This window comes from Tachysurus fulvidraco, chromosome 7 (genome assembly GCF_022655615.1).
Source record: "Tachysurus fulvidraco isolate hzauxx_2018 chromosome 7, HZAU_PFXX_2.0, whole genome shotgun sequence".
Classification (NCBI taxonomy): Eukaryota; Metazoa; Chordata; class Actinopteri; order Siluriformes; family Bagridae; genus Tachysurus; species Tachysurus fulvidraco.
The window spans coordinates 10,622,684-10,641,073 of NC_062524.1; the positions used below are offsets into that span (position 1 = coordinate 10,622,684).

Here is an 18,390-nt window from a genome sequence, read left to right on the forward strand (position 1 = left end):
TGTTACTACTTTTTTTTTAGATCAAGGGAGCACACCTGTGTTTTGTACTGAGAGTTTAATGAAAAAACTTAAACTCACAGGAACCAAAGTGCGGATACTTTTAAGAACTATGGGACAAGAAAAGGTTACTAGTAGATATGCTCTGTCTGAAATGGAAGTAGCAGGATTGAATGGGAATGACGTTTGTGAATTGCATAGAGTCTACACACAAGAAAGTATGCCTGTTCACAAGAGGAATATACCTAAAGAAAGTAACCTGCAAAGATGGCCCCATCTAAAGAGTGTTCATTTACCAGAGATTGAGGCGGGGGTTGAGCTGTTGATTGGAACGAATGTTCCTGAAGTTTTAGAACCATTGAAAGTCATCCGCAGTGTGAATGATGGACCCTATGCAATCAGGACAATGTTAGGATAGACTGTTAATGGACCACTATCTGGAGATACTAATGATGTAAAGGATTCTGCTCAAACAGCGGTCACAGTCAATAGAATTTCAGTTCTGAATCTGGAAGACATGTGGCAACAGCAATTTAAAATGGACTTCCCTGAATGTAGCCAAGATGAACAAACTAGCTATTCAAGAGAAAGATCAGAAATGTAAGGAAATGGTGACAAATTCTGCTAAGCTTGTTGATGGGTATTATGAGATTGGCTTACCTCTGAGAAAGAGAATTCATATGCCAAATAATCGGAGACTTGTAGAACAATGTGCTTTACATTTAAAGAAGAGACTTCAAAAGGATTCTGTATTTCTTACTGACTATAAAGATTTTCTGAAGGATATGTTTTCCAAAGCTTATGCAGAGCAAGTACCTGCAAAGGATTTGATGCCTAGTGATGAACAAATTTGGTATATCCCGCATCATGGTGTCTACCATCCCACAAAGAAGAAAATCCGTGTGGTGTTTGATTCTGGAGTGAGTTTCCAAGAAACATCCCTTAATGCTCAACTCTTGCAAGGACCAGATCTCAACAGCTCACTCATTGGAGTTGTGACGAGATTTGGAAAAGAACCTGTGGTGATTATGGCAGATATCGAGTCAATGTTCCATCAAGTAAGGGTACCACCCCAGGATGCTGACTTGTTAAGGATTCTTTGGTGGCCTGATGGGGATTTAAGCCAAGACCCTACTGATTTTAGGATGTTAGTGCACCTATTTTGAGCAACATCATCTCCTAGCTGTGCTAATTTTGCTCTAAGGAAATGTACAGAAGATCATAAGGAAGAGCTCAATAAGGAAACAGTGGATAAAATTCTACATTCTTTTTATGTTGATGATTGCCTTGTTTCAGTTGCTCCTATTGAACAAGCAATGACATTGTGCCAGAAACTTGTATCCAGATGTGCCAAAGGTGGATTCAGTCTAACAAAGTCATGGCGGTAATACCTGAGGATCAAAGAACAAAGACAGCAAAAAAACTGAATATTGATTGGGAATCTCCATTAGTTGAGAGAGTGTTGGGTATGCAGTGGTGCATTCAGTCTGACACATTCAAGTTCAAGATTGTAATCAAAGACAGACCTATAACTCGAAGAGGAATACTGTCCATGATTAGCTCTGTCTATGATCCTTTGGGAATTGTGAGCCCTGTACTATTGTCTGTTAAGAAAATATTGCAAGACCTCTGCAACTTAGGATGGGAACTTAGAAACTTAGGATGGGACGATGTCTTGCCTGAATTAGTTGTTCAAAAATGGAAAAGCTGGCTTCAAGAACTTCATCTTATGGAAAGCTTTGAGCTTACAAGAGGTTCATTTATTCATTCATTTTCTACCGCTTATCTGAACTTCTCGGGTCACGGGGAGCCTGTGCCTATCTTAGGCATCATCGGGCATCAAGGCAGGATACACCCGGGGTGGAGTGCCAACCCATTGCAGGGCACACACACACACTCTCATTCACTCACGCAATCACACACTACGGACAATTTTCCAGAGATGCCAATCAACCTACCATGCATGTCTTTGGACCGGTGGAGGAAACCGGAGTACCCAGAGGAAACCCCCGAGGCATGGGGAGAACATGCAAACTCCACACACAAGGCGGAGGTGAGAATCAAACCCCCAACTCTGGAGGTGTGAGGCAAACGTGCTAACCACTAAGCCACCGCGCCCCCTTACAAGAGGTTAAAAACCTCCAAACTTTGGTGACATCAATTTGCACAGTTGCATCATTTTTCAGATGCAAGCAAGGATGGCTATGGAACTGTGACATACTTGCTAACACTCAATATGCATTCTCTAGTACATTGTGCTTTTATCATGGGAAAGTCAAGAGTAGCCCCAATGAAGTCTGTTACCATCCCACGAACGGAGCTCAATGGCAAGCCGTATGGATGATATATGGAAGAAGGAATTATATCTGCAGCTTCAGGATTCTGTTTTTTGGACAGACAGTGCTTCTGTTCTCAAATACAGTATTTTCCGCACCATAATGCGGATTATAATGCGCAGTCTCAATTACGGGGTCTATGTCTGTACTTAACCCATACATAAGGTGCAACGTATTATAAGGCACATGCTAAAACATACGGTCCACAAAAAAGGTAACAGAAGCAAAACAGTGAGTTTAGTTGAACTTTATTCTACTATTTAACAATACACACACATTGTTTTTTAATCAATCTTCTTCCACAAATCCATCAAAGTCCTTATCTACTGTGTTTTCTTCACTTGGCGCAGTACATTTTCTTGCTTCCTCAACTTCTGAACCATGGATTCATTAATGTTGAATTCTTTCACAGCTGCTCTATTCCCATTTACAACCGCGTAACTGATAGCTTGTAGTTTGAATTGTGCTTCGTAAGCATCTGACTTTTATTGGTAGATGGCAAACCAACTTAAAGTGCATTTACCGCCACCTACTGGACAGGAGTGTGGAGCGCATAGTTTAGGAAGAAACAAATGTTGTTTTGCAACATACCGGTAGTATGGTAAGCATACGTACTGTACGTATTACGTAATGTTCTCTGATTGGTTTATCGCTGCCAGCGTACGTAGTGTACGTATTACATCCCTGTGTCAGCAGGAAATGGTCCGACAGTCAATCAAGCTGAGCGCTTACCAAAGTCACACAGATTTTTGTAACTTGGTGCACACATAAGGCGCACCGGATTATTAGGCGCATGGACGATTTTTGAGAAAATTTAAGGCTTTTAGGTGCACCTTATAGTGCGGAAAGTACTGTACATCAAAAACGAGACTTCACGATTCAAAATCTTTGTAGCCAATCGGGTGACAGAAATTCTCAAGGCTTCACAAGCTACACAGTGGAGATACGTAGATACAGCAAGCAATAGAGCTGATGTTGCTTCTAGAAGATCGACTGACAAAGACTTTCTCAAAAACAGGACATGGACATCAGGTCCTGCCTTTCTTCTTCATTCTGAAAGTGAATGGCCTGCCAATCTGAATGACCTTATAAAGCTTGAAGTGGATGACCCTGAGGTCAAGAAAGGTATTGAGATTAACTCTGTGCAGCTTCATGAAGAAGATGACAAGCTTGCACGTTTCATTAATCACTTCTCTTCTTGGTTCTGTTTGAAAAGGGCAATGGCTTGGATTTTAAGATTTAAGAAACTGCTCCTATTTCTTACTCAGAAGAGGAAACAGCTGAGACTTGCTTCAGCTCATTCTGTTGGACAACAAGGAAATTCTTTGAAAAAGGAAATGGAGATTTTTAAATGTAGAGACGGCTGAGTTGGAGATTATTAGACTCTCACAAGAAAGATGTTTCCTGATGAGCTTGCTTGTCTAAAAAGAGGGGAAAGTGTGTAAAGAAAGGTAGCCACATTTAAAGGACTTTGTCCTGTGCTTAATGATGTTTTGAGGGTTGGTGGCAGATTAAGTATGGCATCAATACCTGAAGAATCCAAGCATAAAGTCATTCTAGCAAAGAATTCACACATTTCTGATATTATCCTGAGACACATACATGAAGAAGTAGGACATTGTGGTCGTAATCATATGTTGTCTAAATTACGACAAAAATATTGGATTACAGGTGCAAGTGCAGCAATAAGAAGTGTACTATCCAAATGTGTCATATGTCGAAGACTGAATTCACTTCCAGGATGCCAACAGATGGCTGACCTAACATCAGAGTCACTCCGAATGAGCCACCATTTACCCGTGTTGGGGTGGATTATTTTGGACCTTTCGAGGTAAAAAGCAGAAGAAGTGTGGTGAAAAGATATGGAATAATTTTTACCTGTTTAGCCATATGGGCTATACATACAGTATTGAATTGGCACCCTCCTTGGACACAAATTCATTTATAAACACACTTTGACGTGTCATTGCAAGACGTGGTCAAGTCAAAGAACTCAGATATGATAATGGAAGGAATTTTGTTGGAGCAGAGCGGGAATTAAAAGTTGCCATACAGGAATGGAATCAGTGTCAAATTAATGATGTCCTCCTTCAGAAAGGTATTAAATGGTCATTTAACCCCCGACTGGATCACATTACGGAGGGACCTGGGAAAGGTTAATTCGATCTGTACGAAAAGTTTTGAATTCCATTTTAAAGCTGCAGAATCTGGACGAAGAGAGTTTGCAAGCGTTTTTTTGCGAATCTATTATCAATGGTCGTCCAATCACCCAAAGCATCCACTGATCCAAATGACCTGGAAGCATTAACACAAAACCACCTGTTGATTTTGAGAACTTTACCATCATTACCACCAGGTGAATTCAAAAAGGAAGATGTTTATGCTCGTAAATGTTGGAGACAGGTCCAGTACATGTCAGACTTGTTGAAATGGGTTCTGGAGTACTTACCGCAGCTTCAAAAACGTCAGAAATGGTCAAGAGTCAAACGCAACTTTAAACCAGGAGACATAGTGCTCATAGTGGACAAAACAGCACCTTGAAACCCCTGCCTTATTGGACGCAAAATTCAAACATTTCCAGATAGAAGAGGATTTGTGCATCATGTGCAAGTTAAAACTAAAAACTAAAACTGTCTGGAAAGGCCAATAACTATCTGTCTTTTACAAGAAGCAGTAGATGGATAATTGTGTTGCTTGAAATTAGAAGGCTGATAAACTAAAATAAATAAATAAATAAATAAATACTACTACTACTACTACTACTACTACTAATAATAATAATAATAATAATTATTATTATTATTATTATTATTATTATTATTATTATTATTATTATTATTATTATTCACTACTACCGTAACATCATCAGAAGCGCAAAACCAAAGATAGAAGATTCTAAGGAAGGTAACTGGTAACATTAATAACTCGCACATTTAACAACCAGGATAGCAGCAATCACAACAATCTGAGCAGGACAAAGACAGAAAAGTTATTTCTCAGAAACAGGGGAGAAAAAAACACAAGCAAAAACACAACTCTAACACCAGATACAAATACATCACTGGATGTAACACTATGTTATCCACAAAATTTGAGATATGATTTTTGGCTCATATTTAACATTTCTAAATGATTTCCTGTATGTACAGATGTTTGTACAAATGTTTGTGGTATCTTCAGTTGTTTAGAAATTGATCTTAAATAGAAACCAGACTTGTGGATGTCAATAATATAATTACTGAGATGATGTCTAAGTTCTTTGGATTTCTTTATGCACTTTATTCAGGGCAAAAACACTGACAAGAAATACAGCCACAGGAACATTTCCAATTTATCGTTTTAAAATGTCCTCCGATGTGAACAATTCTAGACACTTTAAAATGATTTATAAAGTAATATGAGTTGACATGAATTGTGTAGAGTAGTGAAAAACCTTTAGCGTTGTGCATGGAAACCTTTGGACTATGCTGTATTCAGGAATGAAGTGGTTTATTTTGAAGAATCCCACTGATGCACAAGATCAGAAGTTCTAGTATGTGAAGCTGGGGCAATTTTTTTTTCCTGCCTTCCCTCTTGTTTTCATTGTTCTATGCTTTCACTCTTATTCTCTTCCTGTGTGGTTGTTAAAGGACATAAACTGTCGTTCTCTCTTATTCTATCTCTCTCTCTCTCACTTTCACTCCTACTCTAACTCGGAAAAAACACTGCTGTACAGTCTAATCATTTGGCCGGGTTGATAAAACTTTAGGGTGTAAAGTTTCACTTCATTAACTGATAAACAGCACAGAGAATTTTTTGTGCTCCATAAAAAAATTCAACAATAATTCCATGTTGAAAATCTTTAACAAATTACAGATACAGAGTACAGCACAGGTTATTTCCTTCTCTCTCTCTCTCTCTCTCTCTCTCTCTCTCTCTCTCTCTCTCTCTGTCTCTCTCTCTCTTTCACCCACACCCACACTCTCAGTGACGCAAATCTTCTCATGAACAGTTGACGACTTGACGATAGCCAAGCATCCTGCCTCTGAAGATGGACTTTGACTATCAAACAATTAAAGGTTAGTCACTTTTCATTTTTTACTTATGGATAAACAGACAAACATCTAGTCAGGATACTCATAGTGCAGCGTTGTAACGCAAACTATCATGGAGCTTCTAAACAATGTTATTTTTTTCTTTGAGAAATGTTTCATTGTCTTGACAGTGACAATGGTATTGTAATGTAGGTCACATTATACCATTCAGTCCTGCAGTAGCCACTTTGTTCTCTATTCAGCATCATCATCATTAGCATTAGCATTAAAATTAATTCACGGTTATTTTGTGTGTTCATTTACATATCCAGCATATCATGCATTCAGGACCATTTTTCTAGTAACAGGAAATAATATATAATATTAGCATACAACGTGTGCACACAAATGAAAGAAAACTTGCTCTATATGGTATGTCTGTGGTTAAAGTGAGGATCTGCATTTCCGCTCTGCAGACCATTTTGAGATTTAGGTCATGTGTGAATATATATCTTATAACTTGAAAAGGAGAGATCACTCTGAAGAGAAATGATCGTGCACTTTCAAACTAAAGAGCTGGAGGAGTTTAAAGCATGTGCGAGGGATTACTAAAGATGTCTTCTTTAACAATTGAGAATTTAACGAATTAAGTTTTTTTGTATTTTTTTGTCATGAAGTGCGCAATCGATCGATTTTTCAGTAATACCATAGACAACGTGAACTGAATTTGAGATTATGTGCAACATGAAAAAGTAATTTCTATTGTATATAAAGCGTGTATATGAAATGAAATGTCTACGAAACATCAACAACCATAAAGTGTTATCACATTTAAGATTTGTTATACACTGGATTGATGCAGTCACAAGACAAGTCAGTGCTTGTTTCAAAATGATTTGTTGATTCTTTCTAGAATGTCATAGAGTCTTATCAAGCCGTAATCTTCATTTCAGTTTTTTTTACTCAGCACTGATAAGACAGTACTTCGTAAATTCATGTGCTAATAAAGTTTGTGTTGCAATACTTGTCTTGCATCATGGTCATGAAAATTATTATAGGTTTCTGTGGTCCTGGACTAGCCATGGCAGCATTTTATGATGTCGGTAAAGAATACTTTCTAGGTTTCTATTAGTATTAATCCAAAATGAGGAATTTTACATGACAGCTGCAGATGTGTTACCCTTTATTTTGTAATGCAAACTTCCGGCTTATTTCCGGCTAATATGAATTTCTTCATACTGTACATAGGAAAATGTCCCACTGAATGGAACATGGAGTAGTGACAATATTTTGAAATGTGGATTTAAACTGTGATCAGTTATTTAACTTATCTTTGGCACATACCTCATTTTACTTTAAAAGTGTTACTTTAGCTATTTGAACTGATATCTCTATTACTTATTTATGTTAACAGAATATAAATTTCTGCTATTTTTAATTCCAGAGAAAATGTAGATGTTCTCCAAATATAAAAGAGGAACAATTATGACAATAGTAAAAACAAGTACAGCAATTAAATTTCTCCATTCTTTACATATTGATCAATATTATTGTAATAAAAAAAAACACTAAAATTGAATGATAATTGATTTGAATATCTGATTCATGTGTAGAAGAGGAATCTCGTCAGAGGGAAGAGCGAATCAGCTCTCTCCCAGTCCTCCATCCAAAACCCATGCCTCGGCTATGTACTGCAACAGAAGCTCCGCCAAGTAAACCGAAGCCTCCAATTAAACCCAGACGCAGCATCAAATGCCATGCCAACACACAGCCAGGATCAGGAGGGTCACACATCCAGACCAATCAGACGGAGAATGTAGTAAGTACTACACAATCACTGATCACTATGAACAATGCTTCATGAATAATATCAGCCTTCATTTAAAACAGCCTTTAATGAGAGAAAGAATGATGACTATATTTGTTTCCAATTGCTTCCTATAGATCATTAGCATAGCAAATTAATTAATTCAGGTTGCACCAGTCCCAGGTGAGTCAATGAACAAAGGTGGGCTGAAATAAGTCAAGCAAATGGAGATTAAGTCTGGGGGGGTTTACTCACCTAATACGAACATCACTTACATGCTAAGTGAATCTATTCCTTGAGCTTGTGATGTCAGGGCACTGTATTACATCATTCTTGACCTCTAAACTATAGTGGGACAAATCATGGAAGCCAAGGAAGTATGTTTTGTTAGCAAAAAACTAGCTAGCAAATTGTGATTAATGATGTATATTTATCTCTTCAGAACAGCATATTCTATAGTCAGTGTTATAAATTTGTCATATATGTTTGTTGACTAAGAAAAAGCAGACAGTATAATATACTAGGGCTTCCTACTAGACTATTTTCTTGGCTAAATTACAGATTAGCGGCATAAAAAGCAGCATTAAACTTCAATTACTAAACACAGGCAGTTGTAAAGTACATATTTTGTAAGATTAAAAAAAAATTTTATTTTTCAGATTTTTTACTAGACTAAGGTCTGAGCTTTGACTCAGTCAAGTCAAGTCATGTAACAATTTTATTTATAAAGCACATTTAAAGACAACAATGGTTGACCCAAAGTGTTATCAATAATATTAAGACAATAAAAATACTGTACGTTTTCAGTGACAATTTAAAAATGGCTAAAGCCAGAGTAGATCTCATATGAAAGGAGAGATTGTTCCAGAGTTTAGGACTAACCACAGAAAAGGCTCGATCACTCTTTGTACTAGTAGAAGAACATGGAACAGATAGAAGTTGGTTAGATTTTAGCATTCTGGTAGGGGAGTAAGGGTGTGGTAATTAAAGATCAGTGTTGTAATGTGGAGCAATTCAATCAATTCAATTTGGCTCCTGCGATGGGTAGGGGGGTGTCCCATCCCTGTGCGTTGAGCCGACCAGATGAACTAGTTGTTTCCAGCACTGACAGTCTTGTGCCAGCTGCTCTGCATCCTCTATAGCAACTCCTTGTTGTTGAAGGTCGCCTGCAAGGACGTCAAGCCATCGGGTGCGGGGTTTACCTCGTGGTCGTCTCCAGCCTGCAGCCCTCGGATCAAACTGGAGAATAGCTCTCGTCGGATGGTCAGAAGGGAGACGGAGGACATGGCCAAGCCAGCGGGTGCGACGTTGTGCGGCCAGGGAGGATGCTCTGGGCTGGCACGTGCGGGCTCTAAGCATTTGATTGGAAACCCGCTGGGGCCACCTGATATTCTCAATGGTTCTGAGAGCCCTGCTATCAAAGCCATCTAATCTTGCAGCCAGTGTCTTGTTTAAGGGCCAAGTCTCTGAGCCATATAGCAGGATGGAGAGTACTGCTGAGTTGTAAATCCGGAGCTTCGTCTTGCCAGGGCTCTTCTGCGATGCACAAAATTCTTGACAAGTTCCACGAAGTCATTGCCAAGCCACAGGGAAGGTGGATGTGGTCTGTCACCGACATACATGAACTTGGTTTTTGTCCAGCTCACCTGGAGGCCAAGCTTCTCCGCCTCTTCACTGTATATGGCCAGAGCATCTCTCAGCTGGCTGTAGGACATGCTGAGCAGTATGGTGTCATCAGCATACTCCAGGTCAGTAAGGTGGTAGCTGCCGAAGGACACACCGGGGACCCACTCACAAACCCTGGACATCAGATGGTCAATGATGCAATTGAAGAGGTCAGGTGCAGCCACGCAGCCCTGGCGAACGCCACTGGAGATGGGAAACCAGTCTGAGTCTCTGTCGTTGATGCGGACACAGCTCTGAGCGTTGCTATAAAGCAGCTTGAACAGGGCAACGATCTTGGGTGGTACTCCAAGGGTGTGTAGGATACTCCACAGTGAAGTGTGGCAGACGGTATTGAAGGCAGACTTCAGATCTATGAATCCGATGTAAAGATGACTATCTACGGAATTCATAGGTCTTCTCTATCAGCAAGCGAACGGTGGAGATTTGGTCTATTGTAGAGCGATTAGGCATGAAGCCGGCCTGCTGGGGTCTGCGGCTGCTTCTAATGGCTGGGAGAGCACGAGTAAGCAAGATCCTGGTAAAGAGCTTGCCGGGGATGGAGAGAAGGGTAATGCCTCTGTGGTTGCTGCAGACTAGCCTGTCGCCCTTACGTTTCCAGAAGGGCAAGATGACTCCTCTGGTCCAGTCGCTGGGGAGCCTCTCTGTCTCCCACACCTCATTGAATATGCGGGTAAGCCACTCGACAATGCTTTCACCACCTGACTTTAGCATCTCTGTGGTAATTGCACATATGCCAGGGCTTTCCTGTTGTTAAGTTTCCCCAGGGCAGCTCGCACTTCCTCAGGTGTGACAGGGCTTGTACTGCAGGCAACAATAGGGGCTGCAGCATTAGCAGCCAATGAGATGGTGGGATCGGCCGGGGAGGTGCCATGCTGCAGAAGGAGGCTGAAGTGCTCTTTCCAGCGTTCAAGGCAGTTTGCTTCAGTTGCTATAAGGTTGCCATCAGAATCTTTCACCAGGGCTGTCTTAATGCGGGGGCCATTACGGGCTTGGCGCAGCAGACTGAAAACATGGCTCATGTTGTTATTATTGGCTGCGGACTCTAGGTGTTTAGCTTCTGCTTGCCAGAACTTCTCTCTATCCTCGGCTATAGCCACATTGCGTTGGCGGTTCAGTCGCGATACTCTGTCAGGTCACCTCAGAGATGGGCCTCACGTCGCTGGTCGATGATGTTAAGTGTCCTCTCCGATATCCAGGGCTTTTTCGGGGGAGGTCGAAAGTGTCCGAAGACATTGTGAGCTGACTGGATGATACTTTCCTTGAAGGTCTGCCAGTCATTCACCTTGTCTTTAGCCAGGTTATAAAAGGTGCGGCGGAAGGCGCAAATGGGTCACTGAGTAGGGAGGAGTCCAGGCGAGGCAGAGTCTTGGTGTGCTGGTTGGCTCGCAGCTTTAACTTGATATGGGCCACCAGCAGGCGATGGTCTGTGTCGCCAAGCTCTGCTCCTACACACGGCAGTTGGTGACAATCCAGCATCGAGAGATGAGGATATGGTCCAGCGCTTTCCTGGTTCTGCCATCTGGGCTGTACCATGTCCAGTAACGGATAAGCTTCCTGGGGAACCAGGTATCAGTGACACAGAGGTTATTATGGTGGCAGAGAAGGAGAAGGCGGTTACCGTTGTCGTTTGTGGACCTGTCAGCAAAGATTGTGCTGACAGGTGAGCCTGTGGATCGATCACTGATGGACAAAGTGGCGTTGGTATCGGTCAGGATGATGGTGATGTCATGTGTTGAGGCTAGGCCAACAGCCTGGTGGAGTTGGTCAAAGAAAGCATCCTTTGCATCCTCCTCAGCAACATCGGTGGGAGCATAAGCGACGATTACTGTCATCTTGCCATGTTGGTGGAGAAAGCGGGCCGACAGTAATCTGTCGCTCAGGGGTGTCCAGCTAATCAAGGACTTGCGGAGGTCCTTTGAGATGGCAAGGGCCACACCATAAAGGCCTGTTCGTCTCTCGGGGCCACTCCAGAAGTAGCAATGGTCGCCTACTGTTATTTCGCCATTGCCATGCAATTGAACTTCACAGAGCCCGGCCAAGGAGATGTTATAGCGGCAGACCTCTCGGGACAGCAGGGTGGCAACTCCAGGGCGAAGGAGTGTCTGGACATTCCATGTGGCGATTCGGGTCCTATGACGAAGGTTGATCCATACTCGTTGGTTGGGGGCAGGCTGGGGTCCGTTACCATGTTTGGCAGTCCAGTTTCTTTCTCTGATCGGTTTCGTAACAAAAGAGGTTTCTCCTGGGTGGGTTGTTAGCCCTCCGCAGAATAGTCGGTTGGTGGGGCTGCCACCTCACAGCGTACCGACATGCTGGGGTCTTTGTTTGTCTGGAACCTACCCTGGAGACCGACCCGCCTAGGGTGACCCTACCAGGAGCGAGCACCCGACGGTATATCGGTATATCAGCAACTGGTTATAATAAAAAGTCTATGTAATGCAGGATGTAAATCAGACATCCTCTCTTTTAAAAAAATTAAACTGATAAATCAGGCTTCCATAAATTAGACTTTGATCATGCAGTCTATGGGTGACATTAAATTGTCATTGAAACATAACATATGTGGTTTTGAAAACAAATAGCAGAAGCATAATTTTAAGTTGTGATTGAGATAGTGAGTGTGAAATACCACTGGGCAGTTTATAGAGTTATGAACAGACACCTCGGAAGCCAATGCTGCTGAATTGCTATTTTTAGACATGGCTCTCTACGTGCCATTTAAAATGCTTTACAGGAAGGAAAAATGTTCTAAAGAACTTAGAACTTAGTGTGTGTGTGTGTGTGTGTGTGTGTGTGTGTGTGTGTGTGTGTGTGTGTGTGTGTGTGTGTGAGGAACGGAAGCGAATTGCTCCATCACAGGTGCTGAACCCTATAGTGCCCCTGGATGCTCAGACTCCATCTCTGCAAGCTCATAATCTGCTGTGGTTTCAGAGAACGCAGCTGCCTCGGCTGCCAAAACCCGTGCCTTGCTGGCTCCATGGCTTTGCTACACGCAGGTTCTCTCTCACCTCACACTCAAAACACACACACTCTGAATGTCACAGCTACTACAGGTGCATTCAACCAACCACATTTAGCACCTTTTATGTAAGATGCCCTATTTTAACCTGTTGCATTTTTCGTTACTTTCTCATTCTCAGGGAAGCAGAGCAGCTACTGCAGGAAAAGCAGCAGGGCTGTTTCCTGTTGAGGCTTAGTGAGTCAAAGGTTGGCTTTGTGCTCTCTTATAGGTATGTACCTATATGAAAGCATGCCCTTTACAGTTACACACTCACATACCCACAATTATGCACATTTAAATGTAATTCCAGAGGTGTAGACAAGTGCCGTCACTTCATCGTAGAGGAAGAAGATGACGCATCTGGAAATGAAAGCCGATACGTCATAGCTGGAGAGAACAGCAAGCATTGCAGTCTTGAGGAACTGATAAACTACTATATCGACAATCCAGTGGGGCCTTTTAATGAAAGGCTCACTGTGCCTTGCTTACAGGTATGATCGGCTTGCTAAAACACAGACATCCTCTCTATCTACGGCTTACATCTATTTAACCTTTTCATCCCAACCTGGCCGAAGCTACAAATGATATCTGTTGAAAGCTAAGAGCAATTCATTAAGCAGGTTGAATCAATTGTGGCTCCTGCTTGGTTGGGATGAAAACATTTGCCCCAGTGGGTACAAGCCATCAGGTAAACATTAAAATTAACTCTGCACTCTTACAAATTGTGTCTCAAGTGTTTAGAACATTCTAAAGGTGTTCAACGTAGCACTTAATTAAAAACATTCTAAAAAATGTTTTTTTTTTTTAAGAATTACTTAAAGTGACACAATGGAGAATAAACATGCTAGCATTTTTAAACAAGCCCAATCTGGCAACCCCATTAAATGTTGTGTCTTCTGTGTCTCTTTCCCAGCATGAGGGAATGTTTTCTACCCCTCTGGGCCTTTATTAGTACTGGTGGTGGTTCTAGTTTTGACCACTAAGTTCAGTAGGCCTATCCTTATGGATGTTAAGTGGGGCAGTGCTCACGCTGTCCGACAATAGAGCAAAATTTAAAAACATGAGAAAATCAATAGGTTTATACTGTATTTTTGAAATAGCAATATTTTTTTACATCATTGGTCAGTCAACAGAGGACATTTAAAACGTTTTGTTTTGAGAAGGAGTGCTTGTAACATGACAAGAGCCATCACAAATACAGATGTGCGGCTTAAAATTCATCTGAGAAAAAAAAGTCGACTCCTAAAGAACTTTCAGGCATTTCTTAGGGTGCTTTCAACACCTATAGTTCAGTTAATTTGGTCCGGACCAAAAGCAAAAAATGATACATTGTAGCTTTTTAGCAGTTTTGGTTCCTTTTCACACCACACTGATCGTTCTGTCAAAATGCAGTCATGTGATAACATCCACATCACTCATTGGCCACATGTCTTTGAGCGTATTTCCTAAACGGCTTCTCGATTGGTCAGAATAAACGTGCGGGAAATTTCAACGAAACTCCGGAAGTAAACAAAAAGAGGAAAATACAGGAAAATACAGCATACAGTACACCATGGAGAGACAACTGCGCGTTGCAATTATGTTTGTGGTTGTAATCTACTACATCGCTTGTATACAGCATTCTATGCAAAGTCTTAATTTTCAGAATGAAGCGCGGATGCGGCTTGAAAATATCGTTTTAATGCACTGCAAACGGCGAAGACGCATCACAAGACACTTCAGGAGGCGGCGAGTATTACTTTTGCGAAACTGTGACATGCACATCTTCCGAAAATATTGCCAACGACCCACTACGGCAGCTGGTTTAGTCCAAAATGTGCAATACTTTTTGCAGTTAGGTCTATTCGATCTCGGATCGTGTTCTCACAACAAACGAACCGTACCAGAGTTCGTTTGAAAGCCTCTTCAAGGAGGTCTCGGTACGCTTGTTTGGTCCGCTTTTGATGCGCACCAGAGTTCGATTGCTGCAATCTCACCTGCCCAAATGAACCGCACCAAATGAGCAATCGAACTCTGGTACGATTCAACCGAACTAAACAAGGCAGGTGTGAAAGCACCCTTATACATTACTCAGTGAAGATGTCCACACTGACACAAAAATGGACTAACGGACTGTCAGTGTTCACCAAATGCTACCAAATGCTTTCTCAGACCAACCTGTAGAAGCAGTCAAAATGGGCCTACAGTCTTCTTCAGTATTCTTAGGAATACGGTTTTTGTTGTGCCTTTTCCACAAGATGAGTGACCATGAATAGACCACAGCTTTCTTGCACTAAGTGTGTAGCTTTTGAAGATTTGAAGACTTTCAGAGTGATAGTGTTGTCCGTAAACCGGACCTCAAGCAGTCTTGCACTTACTCTTTGTGGGTCTATTCATCATTGATGGTGATGAGGCTCTTACCAGTGGTGTTATCAGCAAGCTTAAGGATGCAGTTGATATGTTCGGTGACATGGTCACAAATGAGCAGCATGTACAGAAGTAGTCTTGGTATCCAGCATCTAGAGGTTTCTGGAATTCAGCCGGTTCACCAAAGAGAATGGAAGCTGGACAAGAAAAACATTTGCTACTACTACAAAATTTAGCACAAGCTTTAACATGAGAATTAACAAACACAAAATTAAGAGCTCACTGATATCATGTCAGTGGGTGGATTTGCTAAAACAAATTGGTCTTTGGTATGAATGTGTGTGGATTGTCCACTTTATCCTAACCATTCCACAATAACTGGTATTACATTTTTCCTCTTTCTAAAGTTCGATGTGAACATTATCTGTAGCTCTTGGTCTGTACCTGCATGGTTTTATGCATTGCACTGCCGCCACATGATTGGGTAATTAGATTACTACATTAAAGTGCAAATGTACCGGTGTTCTTTATAAAGTGAACGGTGAACGTATAGTGCCTTTACATAGTCTTGTGTGTAGATATTTTGCATCATATTGTATAATTAACTAGAATTAAAACTACATACATGTTGCGTGTCTATAATAAAAGGAAAAAAATCCATACATAGCTTAATTTCCTTTACTACCTCTCCTATAGGCCAACAGCATCTGGGAGGATAAAGCAAATCTGGAAGAGAGAACCAAAGCAGAAAATGATGAAGAAAGAAAAGCCACTCCACCCTGTAGCAAAGAATACCCTCCTCAGTCAGCACAGTACGCTGTAGTGAGAAAAGCACTGAAGAAGTCTCACTCTTTATCCGAGTGTGTGACTGTACCCGACATGCTGCCACTTGTCCAAGAAAATACAGATAGTGGAACAAAAACTGAGGTATCACATTACACCAAATAAATATCTTTAAAAAAAGATCACTAACATTACAAATGCCTTTTACTTGCTGGTTTAAACAATTAGAATGCAAACACAATTTCCACCTTCCAGAACAACACACCAGAGGCTGGGTTCGCCAACGCGGACATGTGTGTAGGAGGAGACGTCGCCCACCCTATAGATGCCCCTTACGCACGTGTCAACAAACCCCAGCGGCCAGCACAGCCTTCGTCCTTCGACCACATGAATGCCAGTGCATGGGCTGCATCAGCAGCCATGGAGTCTCAGTCCTTCCCCAGTTTTGCAGCTGTAGCAGAGCAGAAATACTGTGAACTAGAGCCTATGCATACGTATGAGGAGGCTCTGCACACACGCACTCACGAAAATCAGATTGATTTCTATGCGGTGGGGCGGCACAGAGAAAACACAAGGGATGAAGGTGAGGAGGGAGAAAGGGATGAATTATGAATTTAATGTGATAATACTAGAGTTTTCTATATACTGGATTGTCTATTTGAAAAGCTATAGGACTACAAGAACTTTCTATATTCTACAAATATTCTACAAATTACTCGGCAGCTCAGCTATCAGTATGTAGCCTTAAACAAGTCGCCTCAACCTCATCTGAGTGAGGGAAATATTTTAGTAACTAGCAAAACATGTCAAAGGACGTTAAGTGCCATTATAGAGTGCAGCATAAGTGTGCTGTTAACTGGTGCACTACATAAAACAGTGAAAGAGTTGATGCTATTGAAACAATAACGATCTGAAGTGCAGCCATCACTTCTTTCAGAACCGTGCTGTTATTAGCAGCATTAACAATTAACATCATTCGAGTGCTTTGGTATAATTGGAGTTAAGCCTTGCAAGAGCTTATTCTAAAGAATTATTTTATCTACCATTATTAAATATTTGGTTCAATTATTCTAAGAAGAACATGTCCAGGTGGACTGGATATAATCGAGTCAAATATTTTAGGAACTAATATTTGACTGTCTAACAATTCTAAACATTATTATTCAGTCCCTCCTTGATTTCTTGACAATATTTAGAGGAACCTGCCATTTTTCGAAGTTACTAAAGGTTTTCAGATTTGGGCCAAGAACCACCGTCAAATGTCATCACAACACACATTCATCAAAAGCCCTCTTCAGTTCATATATGTTGACAATGAGTACAGCTCTCATAGAAAATCATGACATGGATGTGTTTTCTGGGGTAAGAAAAAGCACAAAAAAGCTCACAATATCCTGCTGGAACTGATGTATTTAATGACTTTTCTGAGAGCTCGTCTGCTTGTGATGTACCAACAGATTTCCCTGCCAATCACGTCTACTCAGAGGTCAACATTAAAGGGACCAGAGATGACCCCATGTCGGCTTCTCCGCCAGTATGGACGGGCACGACATTCATCTCTACCCAGTCTTCCACAAGGCCCATTCCTAGACTGCCTCCAAGATCTTCCCTTAGACCTGCACATGCTCCAGCACGAGCCGAGAGCAGCGCTCAGGTATGAATTTACAGTCACTTCATACCAACATTAATATTTAGCAAATTACACTCAGTGGTCTCCAGAAAACTGACTAACAATGCTACTGAGGTCTCACGAACGAATTTTCCCACAGAATGTTGGTGTTTCAGCTTTAAGGAATCCACCCTCTTACCCATCCGAGCAAATGCTGGCAGAAAACTCGGATCTCTCCATATATGAGCAGATTCCAGAAAGACAGAATAAATCCAGACCTCCATTACCACCTCTGAACTCCAGACGCTAACTCTAGGTCATCTCATCCTGACATCAAACCCTTTCTACTACAAAATCCATCTTTCACAATGAATATTGTATCTACTCACAGAAAAAGATCAACAATGCCTTCAAAAACATACAGGAATCACCTGGTGCATTCAGTGCTGTACATTACAATGCTTCCGGTTATCCTGTTCAGATGCCACTTCAGTGTTTCTCACCAAACAAATATATTTAATATCATATACTGCATGTTTATTTGCATAAATATTAGTCTTTTTCATCTCAGTCTTTGAAAATGAATTGTATATAATGAGGATTTATATCTACTATAGTATCAGTTGGAATATCAGATTTATATGTAGAATCACTATTAAAAGTATTTTAGATAAACTTTGTATTGTTTTGGGCTATAAAATTAACATCAACTAGTTTGTTAATGTTTTTTCCTTTGAGTCTTTAAATGTGTAGACTACAGAACTTCTACCAGTGGTGAATAAACTACTGTTATCCTATTGGGCTAATAATAA

General features: G+C 41.1%; 1 protein-coding gene across 1 annotated transcript; it reads left to right on the forward strand.

The window, feature by feature from the left end:
* Positions 1 to 6,241: 6,241 nt before the first annotated feature.
* On the forward strand, positions 6,242 to 18,375 carry si:ch73-109i22.2. Its single transcript, XM_027143978.2, has 9 exons — positions 6,242 to 6,391; positions 7,960 to 8,165; positions 12,672 to 12,835; positions 12,980 to 13,069; positions 13,151 to 13,331; positions 15,883 to 16,113; positions 16,225 to 16,552; positions 17,427 to 17,623; positions 17,739 to 18,375. The coding sequence occupies exons 1-9, from the start codon at positions 6,364 to 6,366 to the stop codon at positions 17,886 to 17,888; spliced, it is 1,575 nt and encodes a 524-aa protein (XP_026999779.2). The 5' UTR covers positions 6,242 to 6,363; the 3' UTR covers positions 17,889 to 18,375.
* The last annotated feature ends 15 nt before the right edge of the window (positions 18,376 to 18,390 follow it).